At 47.1% G+C, this 12,881-nt stretch overlaps 1 protein-coding gene across 1 annotated transcript in view; it reads right to left on the bottom strand.

Annotated features, from left to right (window-relative positions):
- si:ch211-214p13.7 (uncharacterized) overlaps window positions 1-12,881 on the bottom strand; it is a 70,074-nt gene that overhangs the window by 31,826 nt on the left and 25,367 nt on the right. The window contains exon 2 of the mRNA XM_068040598.1: window positions 11,796-11,818. Coding sequence (XP_067896699.1) covers window positions 11,796-11,818 — 23 coding nt within the window. The remainder of the gene's footprint in view (window positions 1-11,795; window positions 11,819-12,881) is intronic.

Consider the following 12,881-nt stretch of genomic DNA (forward strand, 5'->3'; position numbering starts at 1 on the left):
CTCATTCTTCCCACCGAAATGTATCACTTTACCCTTCCCTGCATTAAATTTCATCTGCCATGTGGCTGCCCATTTTACCAGTTTATTTGTGCCCAGGCCATTTACTCACCCCTCAGAATGGCTTAGACACATAATGCTGCTGAGAACCTGTCACCACTGAAACATGCAGCTCCTCATGAATAGCGGCAGATGTCATTGGCCATAGGAGGACAGCAGTGCCTTATTTCACTCGCTTTTGTCCTTGCAGGAGAAACGGGCACATAATTCTCGGGAAAAGTGCAAACAGGCGAAGGGATGCTGTACTTCTAAAAGATCACACCAATGGAAGACCAAGCGATGGAGATAGCCAGGTTAGTTCCCTTTGGAGGAGGAAGGGCAGGCACAGCCCTGGTCAGCTGGGTACAGATGCAGGGCCTCAGGAATCACAAGAAAGAAGGCTCTACCTAGACAGCAGCAGGAGATGTGCTCCCACGTTAGGGTTCCCTGAAGCAGTGTGGGGTCATGGGATGAAGATGGAGGAATCCACCCAACTCATGTGTGCCATGGATCAGGGTTATGAGCGCATGAGCTCCTCCACCGAGATAGTGGGCAACATCTTGGAGAGACATATGCAGCAACACATGGAGTGTATGCAGGAAATATGTACCGACATCCACAAGATGCATGTCACACTGTGTAGCCTGGATCAGTCAGTGGCACTACTGGCACAGAGATGTTTGGAGTGGTTGCCAGTTATGCTCCAGCTGGTGCACTCTTCCAGCCATCCAGCGCGTGCAGCAAGGGTTGAGGATGTCAATGGAGGAGGATGAGGGTGCCAACCCTCAAGAGACTTCTTCATCATCCTTGGCCTCCTTGGCTTCTCTGACAGTGGGAGTATCTGTGCAGCAGGGCCAAGTGATGGAGGCCACCCCGTAATGATGCAGGTGCAGCAGCCTCTGGCGATTCCTCTGCGAGCACCTCCACGATCAGGATGACCGCCACATGTATCTCAGCTGCAAGCCGAGGCAAGTGAGCAGGCTGCCTCCAACTCCTTCAAGACTACTAGGCGAGCACCATGTAGGACTAGCTGAGCGCAGAGGTCACCAGGTTGTGCAGAGCACTGAGTGGGTCACTGAGGTGTTTTCTTGCTGTATCTGTGAACTGTTTTCCTTTCTGAGCACTATATATAAAATGACACTTTAAGCCACATATTGGAGACTCCTTTTATTGATGGCAGGAGAAGAAAAGTAGTATGAGGTGATGAAGGAGATCAAGGGTCCCTCTATGGTGACGGCACCGCCTCTGGTCAGATGTGCATCCATCATTGGTGGTAAGACTGTAGATGTTTCAGCCTGTATCCTCAATGAATGTGTTAGCACAGGCACCTCAGACTGACTTACATCCCACGCCCTACATCCTGGATCAGAGGGGCTCAGATGAAACGTTCCTGAATCAAATGATCCCTGACATTCATGGGATCCTGAATGCATGTCCCAGGTTTTGCCCAGCCACCTCCCTGTGCAGCTGCAGCACTTTGGTCTTCTGCATCTCCCCCTCTGCTTCCTCCTCCTGCTCCTACTCTTCCTCCAATGAGCTATCTGCTTCCAAGACCTCACCGTCCTCAAAGTCCACACCTCTCTGAAGGGCCATTTTATGGAGAGTGCAGCAGAGCACCACAATGAGCAACACCCTTGCAGCAGTGTATTGGAGGACACCATCTTCAGAACCCCAATGGCCTGCTCAATGGTTGCCCTAGTGAGCAGGTGACATTGGTGCTATCACCTTTTTGCCTCTGTCTGAGGCTCTCAGAGGGAAGAGTAGCCATCTCTTCAAGAGATATCCCTTGGCCCCTCAAATCTGTCCATGGACTTTGTGTGGTGGAATGAAGAGCTGTGGCATCCTGGACAGCCAGATGACGAAGGAGTCATGGCATTTGCCAGGAAAGTGAGAACACAGATGCAGGAACCTCTTGTTGTGTTTAGTTTAGAGATACAGCACTGAAACAGGCCCTTCGGCCCACCGAGTCTGTGCCGACCATCAACCACCCATTTATACTAATCCTACACTAATCCCACACCTATCCCTATATTCCCCTACCACCTACCTATACTAGTGGCAATTTATAATGGCCAATTTACCTACCAACCTGCAAGTCTTTTGGCTTGTGGGAGGAAACCGGAGCACCCGGAGAAAACCCACGCAGACACAGGGAGAACTTGCAAACTCCACACAGGCGGTACCCAGAATTGAACCCGGGGCGCTGGAGCTGTGAGGCTGCGGTGCTAACCACTGCGCCACTGTGCCGCCCCGTGGTTGTAGGCCAGCTGAACATTGAGGGAATGGAAGCTCTTCCTGTTGATGAATCTGACTGGACAGAAACTGGGTGCCTTGCTGACCACATGGGTGCAATTGATGATGCCCTGCACCTGGAGGAATCCAGCGATGTCAGTGAAGCCCAGTTCCCTGTGTGCCTGCGAGGTCATGTCTGTCATGAAATGAATGTATTATCTATCTTTGGCAAAATAGGCATCAGTGGCCTGCAAGATGCAGTGGTATGCAGCTGCTTGTGAGATGCCACCAAGGTCCACAGCTGATTCTTGGAAGGAGTCAGAGCAAAGAAGTTTAAGACCAGAGTGACTCTGATAGCTACTGGAAGGACATGGTGAGCAGTGCTGTGAGATGTGAGGTGTTTGGCAACAAGGGTACAGATGTTTGTGACCATCTGCCCAGAGAATTGCAGTCTCCTATGGAACTGGATCTCAGTTTTCTCCAGGTAGCTCCATCTTCAGTGGTGGATCCTATGCTGAGGGTATGGCCTCTGTGTCCTTACTGCCCTTCGTCCCTCTCCTCTGCCCTCCTGATGCCTGGACTTCTGCACTTCTTGCTCCTCATTGCCACTGGGCCCAAAATCCAAGAGTCATGCCCTCATTACCAGCTGCTGCCTGCCTTGTGCTCAGGTGCCCCCCTCCTCCCTTGTCATTGGCAGCCTTTCCCCCTGCTCTTCTGGCCCCATGATGTCAGGAGGGTGGAAACCCACTATACTGCCCAAACAGTTACTGCACAATGGCATCTGCTTGCCAATGGCCGAGTCCGACTTTGTGTGTTTACCCTTTTATAGGTTCGAGGCAAGTTCCTGGGGCGCCCATGACTGGCTATCCACTATTTGCCTGCCTCCTCTCACCTGGTTTGCCCCAGACAGAGCATACAGCCTGTGCACTGTCATGAAAATCTCTTAATAAACTCGTTAGCCACCTTAATTTGCCTTAATCAGGGATTGGGTGGGATCGCAATCCCAACCTCCCCCCACCCTGGTAAACATGGCCATTACCGGGAACGCCATCAGGAAACCAGCACGTTTGCCTGCGCTGATATTTTCACCTCCTCTCCACCCCGGTTCCCGCCAACAACAGGGACCGAAAATTCAGCCTTATGTGTTTATAAAAGACTTTGGGTTCCTGTTTTATGTTAGCTATTAATCTATTTTCATACTCTCTGATCCTTGTATTCCTTTTTTTAGATTTCCCCAGTTCTCGACTGTATTATTTATATTACACTTGCTTCCTTTTTCTGTCTTACTTTAATCTTTATATCTTCAGTCATCTAGGGAGCTTCAGCATTAGATGCTGTTCCTGTCCTCCTTGTGGGAATGTGTCTCCTCTCTTCCCAAACCATCTGCTCTTTGAAGGCGTGCACTTCTTTTTATTCGTTCACAGAATGTGGGTGTCACTGGCTAGGCCAGCATTTATTGCCCATCCCCAATTGCCCTTGAGCCGCCTTCTTGAACCGCTGCAGTCCATGTGAGGGAGGTACACCCACAGTGAAGTTAGGAAGGGAGTTCCAGGATTTTGACCCAGTGACAGTGAAGTAATGGTGATATAATTCCAAGTCAGGATGGTGTGTGGCTTGGAGGGAGGCTTCCTGAGTGCTGTTGGAGCTACACCCATCCAGGCAAGTGGAGAGTATTCCATCACACTCCTGACTTGTACCTTGTAGACGGTGGACAGGCTTTGGGGAGTCAGGAGGTGAGTTACTCGCCTCAGGATTCCCAGCCTCTGACCTGCTCTTGTAGCCACAGTACTTATATGGCTGGTCCAGTTCCGTTTCTGGTCAACGGTAACCACCAGGATGTTGACAGTGGGGAATTGGTAATGCCATTGAATGTCAAGGGGAGATGGTTAGTTTATCTCTTATTGGAGATGGTCATTGTCTGGCACTTGTGTAGCACGAATGTAACTTACCTCTTATCATCCCAAGCCTGAATGCTGTCCAGGTCCTTCTACCTCTGGACACAAACTCTTCAGTATCCGAGGAGTCGTGAGTAGTGCTGAACATTGTGCAATCATCAGCGAACATCCCCACTTCTGACTTTATGATTGAAGGAAGGTCATTGATGAAGCAACTGAAGATGGTTGGGCCTGGGACACTACCCTGAGGAACTGCTGCAGTGATGTCTTGGGACTGAGATAATTGACATCCAACAGCCACAGCCATCTTCCTTGTGCTAGGTGACTTCAACCAGCAGAGAGTTTTCCCCGATTCCCATTGACTTCAGTTTTGATAGGGCTCCTTGATGCCATACTCGGACAAATGCTGTCTTGATGTCAAGGGTAGTCACTCTCACTTCACCTCTTGAATTCAGCTCTTTGGTCCATGTTTGGACCTAGGCTGTAATGGGGTCAGAAGCTGAGTGGCCCCGGTTGAACCCAAACTGAGAGTCAGTGAGCAGGTTATTGCTGAGCAAGTGCCTCTTGATAGCACTGTCAATGACACCTTCCATCACTTTGCTGATGACCGAGAGTAGACTGATAGGGCAGTAGTGGCCGGATTGGATTTGTCCTGCTTTTTATGTACAGGACATACCTGGGCAATTTTCCACATTGTAGTTGTACTGGAACAGCTTGGCTAGGGGCGCAGCCAGTTCTGGAGCACAGATCTTCAGTACTATTGCTGGAATGTTGTCAGGGCCTATAGCCTTTGCTGTATCCAATCATTTCTTGATATTACATAGAGTGAATCAAATTGGCTGAAGACTGGCATCTGTGATGTTGGGGATCTCAGGAGGAGGCTGAGATGGATCATCCACTCAGCACTTCTGGCTAAAGATGGCTGCAAATGCTTCAGTCTTGTGTTTGCACTGATGTGCTGGGCTCCCCCATCATTGAGGATGGGGATATTTGTGGAGCCTCCTCCTCCTGTTAGTTGTTTAATTGTCCACCACCATTCATGACTGAATGTGGCAGGACTGCAGAGCTTAGATCTGATCCATTGGTTGTGGGATCACTTAGCTCTGTCTATCGCAAGCTGCCTCTGCTGTTTGACATGCAAGTAGTCCTGTGTTGTAGCTTCACCAGGTTGACACCTCATTTTGAGGTTTGTGGTGCTGTGCCTGGTATGCTCTCCTGCACTCTTCATTGAACCAGGGTTGGTGCCCTTGCCTGATTGTAATGGTAGAGTGGGGGATATACCAGGCCATGAGTTTACAGATTATGGTTGAATACAATTCTGCAGTTGCTGATGGCCCAAAGCGCCTCATGGATGCCCAGTTTTGATTTGCTAGATCTGTTCAAAATGTATCCCATTTAGCAGTGTGGTAGTGCCACTCAACACAATACAGGAGTATGACTATGTCAGGGTATTGAAGTGGTCACTCTTACCAATACGGTCCTGGACAGATGCATCTGTGATAGGTAGACTGATGAGGACGAGGTCAAGTAGGTTTTTCCCTCTTTTTGGCTCCCTCACCACCTGCCACAGACCCAGACTAGCTGTCATGTCCTTTGGGACTAAACAGCTTGGTCAGTAGTGGTGCTACCGAGCCACTCTTGGTGATGAGCATTGAAGTCCCCCACCCAGAGTATATTCTGTGCCCTTGCCACCCTCAGTGCTTCTTCCAAGTGGTGTTCAATGAGCACGAGTACTAATTCATCAGCTGAGGGAGGGCAGTAGGTGGTAGTCAGCAGGAGGTTTCCATGCCCATGTTTGACCTGATGCCATGAGACTTCATGGGGTCCGGAGTCTATGTTGAGGACTCCCAAGGCAACTCCCTCTCAACTTTATACCACTGTATGGCCACATCTGGTGGGTCTGACCTGCCAGTGGGACAGGACTAGGGATGGTGATGGTGGTGCCTAGGACATTGTCTGTAAGGTATGATTCCTTGAGTATGACTATGTCAGGCTGTTGCTTGATTAGTTTGTGGGACAGCTCTCCCAACTTTGGCACAAGCCCCCAGATGATAGTCAGAAGGAGTTTTCAGGGCTGTGTTTGTCATTGTCGTTTCCAATGTCCAGTTCAATGTTGGGTGGTCCGTCCGGTTTCATTCCTTTTAGACCTTTCTGTAGCGGTTTGGTATAACTGAGTAGCTTACTCGGCCATTTCATAGGGCATTTAAGAGTCAACCACATTGCTGTGGTTCTGGAATCACATGTAGGCCAGTAAGGACAGCAGATTTCCTTTCCTAAAAGGACATTCGTGAATTAGATGGGTTTTTATGACAATTGACAATAGTTTCATGGTCACCATTACGGAGACTAACTTTTTAATTCCAGATTTATTAATTGAATTTAAATTCCACCTGCTGCCATGATGGGATTTGAACCCGTGTCCCCAGAAAATTCACCTGGGCCTCTGGATTGTTAGTCGAGTGACATTACCACTATGCCACCACCTCTCCTTTATTCAATTACTGTTTTACCTACCAATTTTTGATTCCAATCCACCTAGGCTAGATCCATTTCCAGCTCATTGAAGTTAGCCCTCCTCCAGGTAAGTATTTTTACACTTGCTTGTACCTTGTCTTTTTCCATAACTATTCTAAATCCAATGATATTATGATCATTGTTCCCCAAATGCTCGCTCACTGAAACTTGCTCCACTTGCCCCACTCCCATCTTCTTCCTGCTGCCTCCCCTTTGCCACTGCTCTGGCCTCGCCGCTCACCCCCGCCTCCGGCTGCTCGCTCCCCACTTCCCCCGCACCCTCCGCCCTCCAGCCGCTAGCTCCAGGCTGCACTGCTTCCCTCCTCTTGGCCACTCACTCCCATGTTTGATCATTCCCCGCCGCACAGCCCAAATAAGCAAGGTGGGCCATGTGGAATGATGGGGCAATGTAGGAGCAAGAGGCCGGAAGGAGGGAAGTGGTGCGGCCTGGAGCTAGCGGCTTTAGGAGGGGGAGGGGAAACGGGGAGCAATCGGCCAGAGTGGGGTGGGGGGGGGTGGTAAGCAAGGAGCTGGGAACGATTGGCCCAGGGGATTCGGGGGTGGGCATTAGTGGCGAGATCTGGAGCGAGCAGCTGAGGGGGTGGGGGGAATGGCTGGTGGGGAAAGGGGGGGTGAAGAAAGTGTCGAGGCCGGGAGCAAATGGCTGAGGTGGGGGGCGGGGGGGGGGGGGAAAGAGGGCAGGGGGAGCAAGTGGCTGAGGGAAGGCAGCAACGTGGCGGGGATCGAGCGGGGTGAAGTGGCGATTGAAGCAGGGATGGTGGGAGGGAGCAGGGTACTGGTTGGGTGAATGGAGATGGGTGAATGGAGACAGCTAATAAGGTGTGAGGACATCATTGCTTGGTGACATCATGCGTGCACATACTGGCAGGCTGGCAAATGTTTGCAAGCATTGATGGTGTCCGCAATCGCTCTGCGCATGCTCTACGTTGTCAGGAGTCACTTTGTTTATTTAACTGTGAGAAGCATCGTAATCAAGCTTTATTACCCTTTAACATCAACACCTGCCCTTTCCAGCAGGATCCACTAGTCAGGAGCAGGACCATAGCCAGCCTTCTCACTTATTAACCCAAATGCATTTAAACCATTTTTACCATCTCAACCACTACACTGGCTGAGATTAGCTAAATTAGCATAGACCAGAGATTTAACTTGGGACCTTGCTGTTCTGTCGAGATTAGTATCACATCATTTTGGTTTACCACAGAGCTGACAGGAGAATCCAATATTATTTAACATGGCAACATTTTCTTTTTCATCAGTATAAATCTTTATAATTATTGTAAAACTGTGTAGATGCAGGCAGGTAGTGCAGGAGTCCCCTGTTGCCATCGCCCTCTCAAACAGATATATCACTTTGAATACTGTACTCACTAACTGTTGGGGGGGGAAGGGGAGTGGTGGCTTCCCAAGGGAAAGCAGCAACAGCCAAGTCTGTGGCACCACGGATGACTCTGCTGCACAGGAGGGGAGGAAAAAGATTGGGAGAGCCATAGTGATAGGAGATTCAATTGTAAGGGGAACAGACAGGCATTTCTGTGGCCACAAACAAGGCTCCAGGATGGTATGTTGCTTCCCTGGTGCTGGGGTTAAGCATGTCTTGGAGCGGCTGCAGGACATTCTGAAGGGGGTGTGTGAACAGCCAGTGGTTGTGGTGCATGTTGGTACCAACTACATAGGTAAAAAAAAAAGGATGCGGTCCTGCAAGATAAATTTGAGGAGTTAGGAGCTAAATTAAAAAGCAGGACCCCAAAAGGTATTAATCTCAGGATTACTTCCTATGCCATGTGTTAGTGAGTACAGGAGCAGGAGAATAGACCAGATGAATGTGTGGCTGGAGAAATGGTGCAAGAGGAAGAGATTTAGATTCCTGGGACATCGGGATTGGTTCTGGGGAAGGTGGAATCTGTACAAGCAGGACGGGTTACACCCAGGCAGGACCGGAATTGATGTCCTCGCAGGGGCATTTGCTAGTGCTGTTGGGGAGGATTTAAACTAGAATGGCAGGGGGTGGGAACCTGAGCAGGGAGACTGAGGAGGAGGAAACAAGGATAGAAAGGAAAGACAGGAAACAAAAAGGCAAAAGTGAAGGCATAGAAATCAAGGGCAAGAAACAAATAGGGCCAAAGTACGGAATAATGCTAAGATGGCTAAGAATGTTAAAAAGATAAGCCTAAAGGCATTGTGTCTCAATGCACGGAGTATTCGCAATAAGGTAGGTGAATTAACCACGCAAATAGATGTAAATGTATATGATCTTGTTGCGATTACGGAGACATGGCTGCAGGGTGACCAAGGATGGGATCCGAACATCCAAGGGTATTCAATATTTAGGAGGACAGGCAAAAAGGGAAAGGAGGTGGAGTAGCATTGTTAGTCAAAGAGGAAATCAGTACAATAGTGAGGAAGGATATTAGCTCACAGAATTCTGATATGAAATCTGTATGGGTGGAGCTAAGAAACACCAAGGGGCAGAAAACATTGTTGGGGGTTGTATATAGACCCCCAAACAGCAGTGGTGATGGAGAGGATGGCATTTAACAGGAAATTAGAGACGCATGCAAAAAGGGTACAACTATAATTATGGGTGAATTTCATCTACATATAGATTGGGCAAAACAAATTAGCAATAATACTGTGGAGGAGGAATTCCTGGAGTGCGTACATGATGGTTTTTTGGACCAATACGTTGAGAAACCAATTAGAGAACAGGCCATCCTAGACTGGGTATTATGTAATGAGAAAGGATTAGTTAACAATCTTATTGTGCGGGGTCCCTAGGGGGAGAGCAACCATAACATGATAGAATTCTTCATTAAGATGGAGAGTGAGACAGTTGATTCTGAGACTAGGGTCCTGAATCTAAATAAAGGAAACTATAAAGGTATGAGGCACGAGTTGGCTATGATAGATTGGGGAATGTTACTTAAAGGGTTGACAGTGATAGGCAATGGCTAGCATTTAAAGAGTGCATGGATGAATTACAACAATAGTTCATTCCTGTTTGGTGCAAAAATAAAACAAGAAGGGTGGCTCAGCCATGGCTTACAAAAGAAATTAGGAATAGTATTAGATCAGAGGAGGAGAATTATAAAATAGCCAGAACAAGCAGCAATCCTGAGAATTGGGAACAGTTTAAAATTCAGCAAAGAGGACAAAGGAATTGATTAAGAAGGGGAAAATAGAGTATGAGAGTAACCTTGTAGGGAACATAAAAACTGACTGTAAACGCTCCTATAGATATGTGAAGAGAAAAAGTTTAGTGAAGACAAATCTGGGTCCCTTACAGTCAGAAACAGGGGAATTTATAATGGGAACAAAGAAATGGCAAACCAATTAAATACATACTTTGGTTCTGTCTTCACAAAGGAGGACACAAATTATCTCTCAGAAATGTTGGGGAACATAGGGTCTAGTGAGAAGGAGGAACTGTATGAAATCAGTATTAGTAGGGAAATGGTATTAGGGAAATTGATGGGATTGAAGGCCGATAAATCCCCAGGGCTTGATAATCTACATCCCAGAGTACTTAAGGAAGTGGCCCTAGAAATAATAGATGCATCGCTGGTCATTTTTCAAAATTCTATAGACTCTGAAACAGTTCCAACGGATTGGAGATTAGCTAATGTCACCCCACTATTTAAAAAAGGAGGTAGAGAGAAAACAGGGAATTATAGACCGGTTAGCCTGACATCAATAGTGGGAAAAATGCTAGAGTCCATTATAAAAGATTTAATAGCAGAACACTTGGAAAACAATGACAGGATCGGACAAAGTCAACATGGATTTATGCAAGGGAAATCATGCTTGACAAATCTACTGGAATCTTTTTCAGTATGTAACTAGTAGAATAGATAAGGGAGAACCAGTGGATGTGGTGTATTTGGACTTTCAGAAGGCTTTCGATAAGGTCCCACGCAAGAGGTTAGCTTACAAAATTAAAGCACATGGGATTGGGGGCAAGGTACTGACATGGATAGAGTACTGGCTGACAGACAGGAAACAAAGAGTAGGAATAAACGGGTCTTTTTCTGAGTGGCAGGCAGTGACTAGTGGGGTACCGCAGGGATCAGTGCTAGGGCCCCAGCTATTCACAATATATATTAATGATATAGATGAGGAAATTAAATGTAATATATCCAAGTTTGCAGATGACACAAAGCTGGGAGTGTGAGCTGTGATGAGGATGCAGAGAAGCTCCAGTGTGATTTGGACAGGTTGGGTGAGTGGGCAAATACATGGCAGATGCAGTTTAATGTGGATAAATATGAGGTTATCCACTTTGGAGGCAAAAACAGAAAGGCAGATTATCTGAACGGCGACAGATTGGGAAAGGGGGAGGTGCAGCGTGACCTGGGTGTCCTTGTGCACCAGTAAGCATGCAGGTGCAGCAGGCAGTTAAGAAGGCAAATGGTATGTTGGCCTTTATAGCAAGAGGATTCGAGTACAGGAGTAGAGATGTCTTGCTGCAATTATACAAGGCCTTGGTGAGACCACACCTGGAGTATTGTGTGCAGTTTTGGTCTCCATATCTGAGGAAGGATGTTCTTGCTACGGAGGGAGTGCAGCAAAGGTTCACCAGACTGATTCCTGGGATAGCAGGACTGACGTATGAAGAGAGATTGGGTCGATTAGGCTTGTATTCACTAGAGTTTAGAAGAATGAGAGGGGATCTCATAGAAACCTACAAAATTCTAACAGGACTGGACAGACTAGATGCAGGAAGGATGTTCCCGATGGTGGGGGAGTCAGGACCAGGGGTCACAGTCTAAGGATAAGGGGGTAAACCATTTAGGACTGAGATGAGCAGAAATTTCTTCACCCAGAGAGTGGTGAGCCTGTGGAATTCTCTACCACGGTGTGCAGTTGAGGCCAAATCATTAAATATATTCAAGAAAGAGTTAGATATAGTTCTTAGGGCTAAATGGATCAAGGGATCAAGGGATACAGGAAGAAAGCGGGAACAGGGTACTGAGTTTGGATGATCGTATTGAACAGCGGAGCACGCTCTAAGGGCCGGGTGGCCTACTCCCGCTCCTATTTTTCTATGTTTTCTATTTCAATGCTGTAATTCAACTTATTATATTAAATAAAACTTACCCAATTCTAGATTATCTTCCCTTCTGAAAAAAAAGAAAAAAAGAATTAATGTACCCTTGGTTATGAAAGATTAACTTTCATCTCAATCTGTCCCACTTTTCTTGTTCAAGGCACTATTTTAATCTTAAAATAACTACCTACTATATTTGATAGACTGATAAAAGAAATTAAATGGTACACTATGTAGCTTGGGATCAACAATACAAATATCAATACCAGCAACAAGAATAACTATATTCATTTATATAGCTTTTTAGCATAGCAAGATGAACCAAGGTACCTCCTGGGTGGGCATCAGATCCAAGCAGGAATAGGAGCTGGAGGGGCCGGGGGTGGGGTGGGGGGGGGGGGGGTGATCAAAAGTGCAGTTGAAGAGATTGATTTTAAAAAGGCTTTTGATGGTAGGCAAGACGGAGCAAAATGGAGAGTTTTACAAAGCAAGTTCCAAAGTGTCGGAGTTTGTTAGCTAATGGCTTTGGCACTGATAGTGGACTGGTGAGAAAGGTAATGTGACATTCAGAGTTGTAAGCGGAAAAGGTATGAATGGAAATATAGGGCTGGAGGAGATTGTAAAAGCCAGAATGGGCAAAGCTATGGAGACACTTGGAAGCCAAAAATGAAGGTTTTGACATTTCTGAGGTGAGGGTCAGGGAGCCAATGGAGACTGGCAAGGATTGAAGGGATATGTGAATGGAATTTTGTGTGTGATAGGATGCAGGTAGCAGAATTTTGGATGAGTTGCAGTTTATGTAGGATGGAGCTTTGGAGACCAGCAAGAAGGGTGTTAAGCAAAGGTGATAAAGGCATGAATGAAGGTTTCAGTGAGTATAGGGATGAGCTGTGGGCAGAGGTAGGTTGTTTTGATGGTGAAGTAGGTTGCCTGTAAACTGCATGTGGGTTTTGAAGCTTAGCTCAGCTCAGCAATGAGCATCATGCTGAAATCTATACCAGATGTTATGGCCACGTGGTGCGGGATTTGGGTGGTTCCCACTGTTCAACTCCCACCTGGCTGTAGTAAGTTTTTTTTTTGTTATTAGGGTTTAACCCCTTTTTTTTTTAAATGTCAAATAAACAGACAGCAAAAGG

Source organism: Heterodontus francisci, chromosome 10 (genome assembly GCF_036365525.1).
Source record: "Heterodontus francisci isolate sHetFra1 chromosome 10, sHetFra1.hap1, whole genome shotgun sequence".
Lineage (NCBI taxonomy): Eukaryota > Metazoa > Chordata > Chondrichthyes > Heterodontiformes > Heterodontidae > Heterodontus > Heterodontus francisci.